This window comes from Zeus faber (assembly GCF_960531495.2).
Source record: "Zeus faber genome assembly, chromosome: 14".
NCBI classification, from domain to species: Eukaryota; Metazoa; Chordata; class Actinopteri; order Zeiformes; family Zeidae; genus Zeus; species Zeus faber.
In genome coordinates, this window is record NC_137200.1 from 4,098,230 (window position 1) to 4,111,946 (window position 13,717).

General features: G+C 40.5%; 1 protein-coding gene across 1 annotated transcript in view; it reads left to right on the forward strand.

Annotated features, from left to right (window-relative positions):
- Window positions 1-2,441: 2,441 nt before the first annotated feature.
- aff4 (AF4/FMR2 family, member 4) overlaps window positions 2,442-13,717 on the forward strand; it is a gene marked incomplete at its 3' end in the record, with an annotated part of 28,955 nt that continues 17,679 nt past the window's right edge. The window contains exons 1-3 of the mRNA XM_080013337.1: window positions 2,442-2,541; window positions 6,862-6,991; window positions 10,420-11,223. Coding sequence (XP_079869463.1) covers window positions 2,525-2,541; window positions 6,862-6,991; window positions 10,420-11,223 — 951 coding nt within the window. The 5' untranslated portion in view covers window positions 2,442-2,524. The remainder of the gene's footprint in view (window positions 2,542-6,861; window positions 6,992-10,419; window positions 11,224-13,717) is intronic.

Sequence of the window (13,717 nt, forward strand, 5' to 3'; positions counted from 1 at the left end):
AGCGTCGAGAGGCCATCGGCACAGGTTGTAGATGTAGGCTCCATTTTTTATTTTCCAGAACTTACATTCTAACACCTAGAATGTTAGAATTATACTGTTGCTCATGAGAAACGCTTTGAGAAATGATTGCTTTAAAAATGCCTTTAATTTCCAAGTACATTGATGAGGTCTCTAGAATGGCTGTTAATTGAAGCTTTGGTCCTGGCATTGAAGGGTCCGATGGCACAACAAAGCTAAAACCCAGCATTTCAATGTTTGCAGAAAGACCCCCTAACTTTGTCTTGGTTAAGCTAAGATAATGTTTATATCATGTTATAGCTGTCTGACAATAATTGTATCCTAGACCTAGTTCATTTATTTTTTATGTACAGTTTAAAACAAAATGTTGGTTTACTAACTTTTCACCTTTTAACTTTTTAAACTTTTCTTCCAACTTGTTTTTTTTACCAACTCTTAGGCATTTGGATGGTGAGATAATCTCAGGTCAGACAGTGGGATTACATTTTCCAAATCTGATGGAACATCTCTGCACTCTGCACTGCAAAGCAGGGTAGCGATGTTACCTCATACAAAACAACTGATTTTTATTCGTCTAAGTGGGGCAAAGCTGTAAATATTTGTTTAGCAAGAATATAGGTTACAAAACAAGTTACCTAATAGTTGGTAGAAAGGAATAAGATAGATAGCAAAGCGTGGTTTTGAGACACGCACCCAATAATGCAACAGCCAAGGTGGTTTCAATGCAGATGCATATCACAAGGGTTCATTTGAATGAGCCATTGCCAAGAATATTTAAATCAGGTGCACCGTCTGCCAAACAGTAAATGGTTGTATACTGTCAAAAAAAAGAATGTAGGCTTCATATTTGTTCTAGTTACCCCACTTTTACCTGCGAATGCCTAATGCCTATAATCTCAAGTAAGCGACAATCATTAAAAAAACCAAAACAAAGCCTGATACAAATTACATTGGCAAAACATTGATCAAAATTGTGTCATTACATTTAAAGGATGACTAATCCAATCATTTTAGAACTGTGTGTTGTTGATTAAACTCAAATGAATGTAACACTTTTTCTTGCAATGACAACCTCTGGGCCACTACCAAGTAATGGTTGTTTTTCGAATACTTTATTCCTCACAATTTATTGATATTTAGCAGTATCAACAATAATAATTTCTTGAAGGTGGCAAGTTGCACCTTGCAAATTTATAGTTTCTTGTTGTCTTATTGGACATTAAGTAAAACAATTATCTTTTGTTTGCCATTTTTAACTAAATACACTCACGTTACAGTATGCATTTCAATACCTCAGACTTGAATTGAACCAGGAATTTCTCCCCGGGAATTAATGAAGTGTTTCACCACAGAGTGATAGGACATTGTCCTTTGTGTCATCATGTAGCTGATGAAAATGTCTGCCATACAGTTACAACCTGCGGTGAAAGTGTTGTGCTGTGTCTTTAAAGACTCCACTGGTGCAGGACTCCACTGGTCGCTCTGTACTCGGCATAGTGGGGGAGGGAGGTTGTTGACTGCGAGACGCTCCCTGGTTGGCTGGGCCGTCCTGAGGGCAGTGACATCACGCGGGGGGCGGGCTCCTTGGTATAAAATAACATCTCCTTTTATGGAATGTGGTGGACTGTTCCATTTGTGAGGAGAGGTGAGTTTTTTTCTCTGGTTAACCACTGACTCATTTTCTTTCCTCCCTGTTGAAATAATCACAAGTTCAAAAGGCTTAAATGTAAGCTTTCATATTCTTGGTTCATTTGTTTGTTCACATGTATCTTTGTCCTTTTGATTTTGGGAGGGTTTGTCATCCATGTTTAAAGTGAGAGCACAGTCTGAGTAAATGGCCAGATGATTGTATGGTGATGAGGAGTGTAGTTATCAAGTACTGCCGTCTTTCTGACTCAGTATAGTCTCCCTGTTGAAGTGTATCTTCTCAGCTGCTTCTCCTTCCAGCTAGTGTTGACACATGAAGGTGCCGTTTTCATTAGAGATGCCACCAAGAATCTTTAAATGCATACACAAAAGACACACTTCAAATGCTCCTTCTTTCTTCCCCCAAGGCATTCACGAACAGAACATACACAAATACTTGGTCACTTTGGATGTAACACCCCCCCCCCCCCCACACACACACGCACACACACACTCACATACCCTCAAACAGAAACAAAAGCTTTTGCCCCCTGTAGACTTAACCTATTGTCCCCTGACTGTGGCTAACCCCCTGCAATTCTCTGACATGGTATCTCCCGAGAACAAGTAGTCACCTCCCCTCCCTAAGTCAGATTTGTCTCTACTCTAAGGAAATACACTGGGCCGTCGAAGCAAGTAAAGAAACTCTAGTCACACTTTCCTTGAAAGATACAAGTAGAAAAAGACCATCTGGCCTTCAGGGTTGGGAGGTTAGAACATCTAAGTAGGCTGGCAGATCATGAGGGGAATACCTGTGAATCCCTGGGAAATTGTCTGAACCCCCCACCCTCCTCCTTCCAATGTTTCAGTGGTCGGGGCCATGGCCTCTCAGTCAGGGTAAGACATTTATAACTAGTTGGTTACTGAAGTTTTAGCTTCACGGTCTGTATTCTGTGCCTGTTGACATTTTCTTGTGGTCCACTGGTCTGACGACACAACACTTTTTTTGTGGCCTGGTGGTTAGGTTTGAAATGTCTGATTGAAACTCAGCTTTACGTTCATGGTGATCCGATGGCCGTCATAACCATCAGGTTCCCCTTTTTGTTTGTGTAGGAGACATAATGTCTGATATGTTGTGCCTTTTGTGTCTTTTTCTTTCTAAACTTTTCAGAATTTGGCATTTTTTGGTACATTGTGATTGGAATCTTTACTTAAAGCCCAAAGTTACGCAGGCCAAACACTCACTATGATTCGATACTAGCAGATACAGTCTAAGCTTTAGTAGTGTAAAAGTATTTGCTGAGGTGAGCTTGGATGCTTTAATCTTTCCCATTGCATACAATTTGCGTTTTCTATTTTTGTTAGCAAAGTTTTATCTCTGATTAGGAAAAAGACTGGGTCTTGGGCTAGACCTAACACACAATTTAAGATCATTGATATATATGGGTTGATATCATTAGGACTTAAATCAGTGACATAAACACATGTTTGTTCATGAATGTCGTTCCATTTGCTCGTTTTGCTGGTACTGGTTATGGCCTGATATGCTGCCAAGGTAATTGTACCTTTGTTCAGTATCTGCCAAACATCCAAAACTCTCTAAATGATGGCTGGTTATCGTCCTGGCTGTTGGTTTTTTTTAAGCATTTTGAAATGCTTTATTAAAAAAAAAAAAGTTTGTCTTTTGTCAATATTTAAAGATTCCACACTTAAGTTGCTTTCGAAAGTCTTTTGTTCATGAAATACTAAAGGGAGCTTTTAACATGTATGCTGTTGGAGAGGAGTTTGCTTAAAGGAGTCCAATTTTAAGTAAAAAAATGGTGCATATATCATTTAAGAACTCTGTTCTTGGAAATGTTATTTTCAATATTTTCCCTCTGCTAGTTTCAAATATAAAAGCTTATATGCATAAGTATTCTGTTTAGGACTCTTTAGAGATAAAGAGTCATGACACCTCAGGTAATGTATGTATACAATGTTTTCTTTTGACACTCACTTTTTTTCAAAACTAATTTTGGCTTCATTGAATACTTAAAAAAAAGTTTATTTTGTTTTCCTCCCATTTCATGATACAGATTCTATATTTTCTTTTTGAAGCTAACTTTGAAACAGGTTGATCTAGAAAAAACGTGTTAATTTCTGAATGTGGCATGAACAAAAATCGCACAAAACACTCAGACATTGCTGATTGTTTAAACTAAAGCATTGGCAGGCGCACAGTATCACTCGAAAGGAATACTGTTGACATTTAGTATTATAATTGCAATATACCCATTCCAGCGACAATAATCTGTATGTCTTTATTGCACTTGGGGGTTAAAGTGAGTAGGTCGATTAGAGTCGAACTTGATGTCTAGGTGTGAATGAGGTTTATGCCGAGTTCAGACTACGTGATTCTGTGGGGAGTGACACAATGGGCTACAGCCAATGAGAGCAGACGTGGAGTGACGGGGAAGTTGAGAAGGAGAGATGGGAGTGCAGTGGAGCAGCAGCCAGAAACACACACAATACCTATTTTACTTTTCTTCTTTAGGTTTTTAATATATTTCTTATTTAAATTCAGCTTTCATACGTTATTTTTGTTTTTTACAGTGATCAAGAATAAAATAAGAAATAAATAATCCTGTGCTGGGCATGGTATTGCGTCATTTCAGGTGTCAATTATCGCGTGTTTTCATGACAAAGCGTAGTCTGGAGACCCGACAGATTCGTTGGGGATTCCTCCTGGTGAAAGATCTTTTAATGTGTGACCCCCTGTCATTGATCAGTCATGTAGTGTGAAAACCGCAAGATTCGCGATCACAAGACAAAAGTTGTGTCGCGTGAACAGTATAGCGATCTGATGACTTTGAAAGAGATGTAGTGTGACCATGGCATCAGGTGTTTCTATGTTACCCTGTGATGGACTGGTAGCTGGACTTAAGGCTCTGACTGACTTATTCTGGTATGCTTATGTTGGTGTAAGCAGGCTCCAGCCCCTCCATGACTGTGGACAGGAATAAGGGCAAAAAATAAGAGCCCATGTTTGGAGTCATTCTCCTCACATAGAAACTGTGGGAAACCAATGTCATTGAAGTCATCTGATGGTTCTCAGATGTTGTGCCGCCGTCGGGTGAGATTGTGACGTGTACCCCCTACTACCACCACCACCAGCCCCCCCCCCCCCCCCCTATTAATAAGCCACAGTACATTAGGTTGTTAATGTGGGCTAATTGGGTTGGAGTTGTGTCTTCGTCCAAAGGCTCAGGGCATGTCGTCATTCCCCACTGTGAGAATTGCTTTGCGTTTACTCAAAGGGCCGGTGCTAATGGCCTTGTTTGCATCAACAAATAATTAAATTAATAACGACACCCTGGCTTTGTTGTTATTCAGGTTTTTGTGATCGTACTCTGTTAATCAAGTTCACGGGACAGTAAACTACATTTTCAATATCAATTTATGGCTGTATTGATGGAATGCTGGGTTTCTCTAGACCTCTTGTTGTTGTAAAACTGTTAAAGGCTGTTAAAAAGCTCCGAGCAGTTGCCCTCCGTAACTTCATGGGGTTTAGTCTACTTGAGCTTATTGCCATAGATTCTACGGTCAGATGGGAAATGTGGACAACGTCAAACCTACCTTGTAATCACTTGGGTTTATTGGGAAATCCCTATTTTCTCTGCCTGGTTTGCGAGGCAGCAAGGAACTTGGAAAAGTATTCCTATATTTTATTGGAACACTTATTCTTGTAATGTATACACGGGTTATTTAGAATTGTGTGTTTTTTATTATTTTTTTATTTAATTCAATTTATTTTAAGTAAGATTGAGAGTTGTCTGGTTCATGTACCAGTGAACCGTGCAATCTTTTAAAAATCATGCAAAATAAACCTAACTATATTGGAAAATAAGGGAATGAATCATCAAAAAACAGTTTGTCCACTTTTATCTCTTTCGGCAAGATTCATTAACTTTTGTTTGGACATTTTGTTCTTGAGTTGTTGACTGGCGCTGTTCCAACTAGGTATGCCAAGATGAACCCCACATGTGCAGTGTTGTTTAAAATGTGCATTATGTGATTCCCTAAACAGCCTTTAAATTATTGTTCAATATTGACATTTCGACTGTGCTGAAGGCTGCACAGTTAATCTCCATGATGATGATTTTCAGCTTGGTCACACACATCTAACTCACAAAAGCTGAGAGGTTCACTGAGGAATCTGCTGCCACTGTGCTGAGGGAATTGATGGTTATATGCAGGAGTTTGATATTATTAGCTTACTAATTAGGCCTAATTATAACTTCTATTCATGCACATCAAGTTTCATAGAACTGGTTTGCTTTTTTAAGCCTATAGTTTCTCTCCTATGTGTTTCTTTTGGACTGCACTAACAATTTTGATGGGATGGACTACATAAGGACAGCAGTACACATTGTCTGCTGTACACTGTCAAGGCAACCTTTAAGGTCATCTTGGCAATTTTTTCACGACATTTTGTGATTTATGGCTATATACAACATTGGGCTGCAGGATTAATCATATAAATATTGTGATCACGATCTTTAGCCTCTATGTTACTCATATTTAAAGTAACAATGCTTCTTACGCATTTGCATTAGAACGACCCGTGTTCAAAAACAAGCGCCTCTGTTATTCCCCTCTATCTTATTGGCTGAGGCAGGTGACGCTGTGCTGCGTGACCTCACGCTGGCTAACAACAAGCAAGCAACACGCAGTTGGCTGGCTAGAGTATGAGTTATTAGCAAAAGTAGCGAGAAGAGATTCTAAACCAACCAGAGAAATATCAAAGCAGATAAAGCAAGTAGTTGTTTTTTTTTTTGTTTTTTTTCACAGAGGAAATAAAGTCACACTTGTCTCCCTCAATACTGTAGAAGTGGGAGGTTAAAAAAAAATATACACATCCTTGATAAACTCTTCACGATCCCCTTCCATATATATTTTTCACATATTTCTTCGGCCGCTCTGTACGCAAAATGTATATGTATGAGAAATGGCTACGATTTACTTCTAACGCAGAGCTTAAGCATTTCAGTTTTTATTTTACACTCACTTTGGGGAATTAATTTAAAATAGTTGTCACACAAGATGATGCCTGTGGGATGTCATCTAGGCCTCATTATTGTCATTTTTTTTTTTCTTCTGTGTTTTCTTAACCAAAGCAGCAATGGCCCTTTCCTCTCCTTCCCATGCTGATCTCTGCCTGTGATTCTCTGTTGATAGCAACATGAACCGTGAGGACCGGAATGTGCTCCGAATGAAAGAAAGAGAAAGGCGAAATCAAGAAATCCAGCAGGGAGGAGGAGAGGCCTTTCCAGCAAATTCCCCTCTCTTCCCTGAACCCTATAAAGTTGTAAGTTTTCTCTGTTGCCTTTAACTTCAACTGTCATTTTAAGAATACACTTGCGTTGCTTATCTTAAAGGGGGGGAAAAAAAAGTATCTGACTGGTGCCCGCTGACGTTAATAAGTGTTCACCGTAGTGTTAACCAATACATAGGCCAGAGGGATTTCTAACACGGTAAAGCTTTTACAATGAACCCATTGTTTAACAAAAACAGAACCGTATTCCTGTCTTGTTATTGGTGACAAGAAAAGGTAAGTGCTTGGGCTCTTTAAAGATGAATTGTACTGTTGGGGTTGTTGCACCACACCCTGTTTTACACGTCACACCCTTACCGTTAAACATTAGTCAGCAGCTGGAGCTCTGTTGGCTCAACCTTATGGCTACTAATGTCTATATCTCTGTTAAACTGCTGCTTAAACAAATGCTTCCAGCCAGACTTCCATAGCCAGAGACTTACAGAGTTTCTCTCTAGCTCCCCGGTTCTCTCTCCCTTCCCTTCCTTGCTCTCATTCTTTTTCTTTCTCTAGATCCCCCCCATAAATATATTTCCGTCTCCGCCGATTCAGCTTCTGTAGGGATAAAACTGCAGCATCTATCTCTTGCTACCTGGGATATTTGCCCTTGGAAAGAGCTGGTATTCAGCCAAGAAGATGGAAATTACATAGCAGTACATAAATAAAATCTGTAAACAAAGTGCAGAAGACTTAAAAAAAATAGAAGAAAGCCACGGATCAAGGAGTGCTATCAATAAAAGTTATTCCACCACATCAGGCTTAGTCGTAACCTCCACTGGTGTTCCCTCTGATTCATAATCGTTTTCATAATTTGTGATTATTGTTATTTTTTACGGAAGAAAAAGACTTTGCAAAACGTAACTGTTGCAACTATTACATAAACGCAATTATTTGAGCAGGTGGCGCTTTGTAAAATTGTTAGATTCCATAATGTTTCTTTCAAAATTGAAGGGTAATTTCAAACATTGTCAAAAAGATTGCAATAAATAGAAGTAGTGAAGTAAGTGAGTTTCTATCAGTTGGATTGGGGATCATTGACTGTTCGGCTGAATATTTATGTTTCAATATCAATATGTGTTATTTATGGCATGAAATTAACAAAAAATAAAATGACATTTTTAATCGCAATTATTTGTGTGCCAAGTCAGTCAAAATGTTATGATCGTGACAGCTCTAGTTGTCAAGGCCTTCCATTAAGCCGTCTATATTTTGTCAATAGAGCTTGTTGACCAAACTGACATTAAGATTTTATACGATATTAAGTAAATTTTCCTTGAATTTCCAGTTCTCAGCCTTTTTAAAGACGCTGCTAAATGGAAGATACAGCCTACACCAAATGTTTGGATAGAGCTATCCTCAGGGGAGGGTTGGGTATCTTCTTAAGTATACATGCCACCTTCTTATTTCGTCGAGAGCTGGGTGGAATAATGGTGTCAAATAATGCATTTTTTTTTTATACAACCTGCAACTTGTATACACTTTGTTAGATCAACTCCTTTGATAAACAATCCCACCCTCTCGTGAGAAAAGCGCTGTTGACCTTTGTTATCCATGCTTAGCTGTCTTCCAGTCATCTCTTAGTACTGTAGACTGTAAACATTAGAATTCACCGTCTCTCCCCTCCTTGCCTTCTTCCCTTCTTTACACATGCCATTCCTCGCTCGCTGGTTGGCTTGCAGCTCCACTAAGATATGTCATATAGTCAGGCTGGGTCTCCCCACCCGGCCGATGTCATTGCAAAGAGGATTTGCGTCTTCTGTGCCGGTCTTTGTCGTTAACCAGATTTGTGCGGGGGTAAGTGGCTCCTCTCCATAGCTTTAGCCAGCTGTCAAGGAGGCGGCGCGGAATGCATCTTGACAGGTTGGGAATAGAAAGGGTAGAAAGGGATCAGAGGTGAGTGTTGAGTGCTGGCCTGATTGTTTTGGCCCACAACAAAGTGAAAGGTAAGAAAGCAGGTTTTTAAAGAGGACGTGTGTGTGTGTGTGTGTGTGTGTGTGTGTGTGTGTGTGTGTGTGTGTGTGTGTGTGTGTGTGTGTGTGTGTGTGTGTGTGTGTGTGTGTGTGTGTGTGTGTGTGTGTGTGTGTGTGTGTGTGTGTGTGTGTGTGAGCGTCTGCCACCAAGAGCCAACATGGTTGTTTGGTGTCTGTATTATACCTTGATCACATTGTTTCTTAAAGATTTGAACTACTACATGTTGTTGAAATATACAGTACAAAGAATATAGATATAATTTAAAGATGTCCTTAAATTGCAGGGGAGAAAGATGGTATCAGGCATTTCCCAGTATTTTATGTAATCTTCAGTTTCAGTGTTTTGACCACCCGGTCAAAACACTGAACTGGCCCTAGATCTAGATCATGCTCTACTAAATGACAGCTCCAGCTGTAAATTCAGAGATCGGCAGAGTGGTAATGTGTGCATCGCATTCACACCCATGCACTCCAGCGAGTTTGGTAGTGAGCAGGGATGAGTAAAATAGTTAAAAAATAATAATAATAATAATAAAAAAGACAAATCGACTAATGTTAACATGAATTTCAATAAAGTACAAGCATGAAATGTTGAGTCAAATTTTATTGAACAATAGGTAACATTAATTTAGAAGAGAACAAATCACCGCTACCATTTTTGTGTCTAAAAACTCGTCAAGAAAGAATTTATCTGACAATGGACTATTCCACTCGTCGACAATTTTTGAATAAAATTGTAGTTGATAATTATGGTTTACAGCCAAAGCTAGTTCCATTTCCTGCAAAGGTTAACGGTTCAAGTCTCGTCGCCTCCTCAGCGTGACTGTTGGAGTGGGGGTCTGGGGCCCTGTGTGAAACGTGATACTCTGCACAGCTTGCGGTTTGCCTGTCACGGGCTAGTGACTAGCTTGTCGACTGGAGCCAGTGGCCTCAGAGTGATTGATTAACCTTTTAAGCAGAACTATTGAAAAACCCTTATCTTTTTTTGTTGTTTACAGATGGACGGAGTTTATCTGTGGCTGAGCACAAATAAGCCAATAATTTCTTTGTTGGGCTAATCGGGCCTCATGTATATACTTTCTTTATAGTAGTAATTTTATAAACTAGAAATTATTTTATTCAATGAATTATATATTTTTTCACCAAATGTTTAAAACATGGAAATTGCTTCCTTGATTTGTATTAACACTAAGTCAATTGAGACGTTTGTAAACATTTTTTTACGTTTTTGTTTTTTTTCTTTTCAGGAAAGCAATTCGCCTGAGTGTTAAACGTTTGATCTCAAACTGACCCTCTGACCCCTCTTCCCTCGTCTTCTCTCCTTCTTCTCAATCCGTGTCTCATTTTCTGCCTTCGCTTTGATCCCATCCCTCTTTTCTTTCGCCGCCTCTGCCCCACCCTCTCCTTCACCTCTCCTCTCTCTTCTCCGCTTGCTCCTGTTCCTCTCTGCAGTCCAGCAAGGAAGATAAACTGTCCAGCCGTATTCAGAGCATGCTGGGTAATTACGACGAGATGAAAGAACCAATTGGAGGAGACACTATTCCGAAGCTTGGCGGCAAACCTTCCAGCAGCGCGCCGTCCTCCGAGGACAAGTCCAGCCAGTCCTTATTTGGTGGGGACCAGCGTGGCGTTGGTGGTAGCGGCGGTGGCAGCCAGTGCAGTAAGTGGACACCAGTGGGCCCTGCGACCAGTGCCTCCTCATCCCAGTCCCAGAAACGTTCGGCCCTTCAGGGCAGCCATGGTAGCCAGAGGGGCAGTGGAAGCAGCAGCAGCAGTAGCCAGAGACATGGCGGGGAGGCACGGGAGAAAAAATCCAGCAAGCACAGTGGAGGTTCAGAACACTCAAAGTCCCACACCTCCAGTCCGGCGAAAGGCTCGCTGACCTCTGGAAGCGGCGGCCACTCCCGGGGCTCGTTGTCTGCCGACCAGCACCACAGCAAGGAGCAGCGCTACCGCTCCAAGTCTCCCAGAGACCGAGAGGCCAACTGGGACTCGCCCTCGCGGGTTCATACCTCCTTCCCGAGCGGACAGCACTCCAGCCAGGCCTTCCCCCCGTCGCTTATGTCCAAACCAGGCTCCATGCTGCAGAAGCCGACAGCCTATGTACGGCCCATGGACGGCCAAGAGACAGCGGAGTTAAAGAGCTCGCAGGGAGAAGGCTACAGCGGACAGTCTCACAGCAGCACTGTGGGAGAGATGAAATCCAATGGCAAGGCCTCACTCTCCAAACTCAAGATCCCCTCCCAGCCTGTAGAGGTGAGGCTTAATAATAATAATAATAATAATAATAATAATAATTAGGGCTGGGGGATATTAACAAAATCAAATATTACAATATATTCTTTGTATATTCTATTTCTTTATTATGATTTTAGGATGGCTGTTTGTGCTTTCATAAGATATTTTACACACAAAGGTTTCAGAAACAATCAGTAATGATGAATGAATATTATGACCAAAGACGTCTAAAGTATAACAAAAACTGCATTATTAATTATATTACCTTCCTTTAATGCAGCCTTAAAGACAACATTTATAATACATATTACCATGATCAAAATCCCTATTATATCGATATATTGCCCAGCCCTAATAGAAAGTGGCAGTATTATGATAATAAACTTTTTTTATGAATGTATTCCAAACCCTTACATTGGAGAGGTTCAGAAGTTTGAAACCTTGAGTTTGTTAATCTCATGTTTTGAATATACACCTGGCTGTTGCTTGGTAAGATAGTGCATGCCAGAGATTTATGATGGTTTTGCAGGGTTTATGTGTGGAGGCTGTCTCCATAATGATGTCATTGCTATGATATCATTGCTGCATTAAGTCACCCACAGCCCTAGCACATATGGTTCCAGTGATCATAACCCAGTAGTAACACAATGGGTTTCAGGATGACTCACTGTTCTCAAAATGGAGCTCACCTGTCACGTCATGTTTTATGTGAACATATGTAATTCAGCCCTTAGAAAACAGTGTTGGTCAAAGACATTTTATGGTATCGTAAATCTCGTCGTGACCCTAACTATCAAACTGTTGTGTTCTATACCTCTGCTTCTTAGTTGTTTTAAACAGGGTCTCAAATTAACAGTTTTTTTTCCTGCACCAAACACTGATAGGTAGATGGCTCCAACTGAGATTTCTACCGCACACTTTTTATTGGGTAGATTTCAGCATCTTTATCTTATAAAGGACATGTTGTATAGAAGGATAAGTTATTTTGTTATTATGATCTCTGTATTTATGTCATTGCATACACAGGCCATTTCAGCCTTTATCGGACACACTGCAATTTGTCAAGGCACAAATGTTTCCATATATCCCCACATCACTTTGAACAAGCCAGAACTCAACTTAACTCAAACGATACTTATGCTGTCATATAACGATGCCATTTGCACTAGCATGGAAGTGACTAAACAGGAAATGTTAAGTACCTTTTGAATATGGCATGATAGTTGGCCCTGACATTGTGGATTGAGCATATCAGAAATTGCTGCCCTCCTAGAATTTCCACGCTCTACAGTCTAGTTTCTTTTCTTGTAATTCTAGTTTAAAGAGAAATGTACAGTTGTAAAAACCAAGGCTAACAATTCTCAACTTCTGCAACACCTGCATTCCTCTGCTGGAATTAATGAACTCCATTTAAATGCTCAAAAAACTGTTTTAGAATAAGACAAGCGTACTTTGTTGGCAGTAATCCCTAATCAATGAAAAAGTTTAAAATTAGGTCACGAAAATTTGACTTGGAACCAAAGTTAATTCCGATTCAGGCACATTGCAACATACAGTATACAAATACCACTATGCCCTTTGTGGGGCTGGGCTAATCTGTTGGGCCTGTTTACTCTTTTGAGCTAACCGTGATTACAGTAGATACTTACTGTAATGGCCCTGTTTACACCTGGCATTAACATGCATCTTGGGTGATCCGATCATCAGAACTTCTGTTTGCAAAGACCAAATGCGAAGGCCTTGGTGCGCAGGCAAAATCAAAACAATGCAGACTGAAGTTTTGGTGGGGTGTGTACAGTATGCAGCACAGGGTTTTGGTTGTACAGATTTAATAAGTTTCCTGATTTTTTTTACTTGTATGGAAATTTTTAAAACGTGAACAAACTCTGGAGAATTAAAGTGGAGTTTTTTTTCCCCTCAGTGGTGCGCCACACGCGCCGCGGATCGGGACACTCTCCACTGTCTGATAAATCGAGACAGTGGAGAGGCGGCGAACTCCAGTCCACTGCACTGTCTAGACAGCGGTGTAGATAGATGTATTTGTTTTGGTTTGTTTCCTGCTTGTATGAATTTAAGCACAGTTAAGGGCCTGTCCCAATCACTGCGTAATGGAGAGGATTACGTTGGCGTGTGAATGAGTAGGTTCTTCAACTTACGCGGAGCACATCAGTTGAGTAGCCGGTCCTTCAGTGTTGCCCAGGACACATTCATGTTTACGCTGCTAAAAGAATGTGGCCATATGCGGCCCAGACCACCTCCGAATGTGGTCTGAGCGGTCGGATCTCAAACTGCATTGAGCACCCATTGGGTGCGTTTACACTTGGCATCAGTGATCGGGTTTTTGTTAGGAACATGTGCAAGGGCCTCGCTCAAACCCTGTGTTAGTACAGTTCATCATCCATATTACACTGATACACGCTCTAATCCAAATGTAATACAGTGGAACTGGGTTACTCACTTCAAGTTCATGAGATTATTTGTCCCATACATATACAGCGGGGAAAATTAGTAT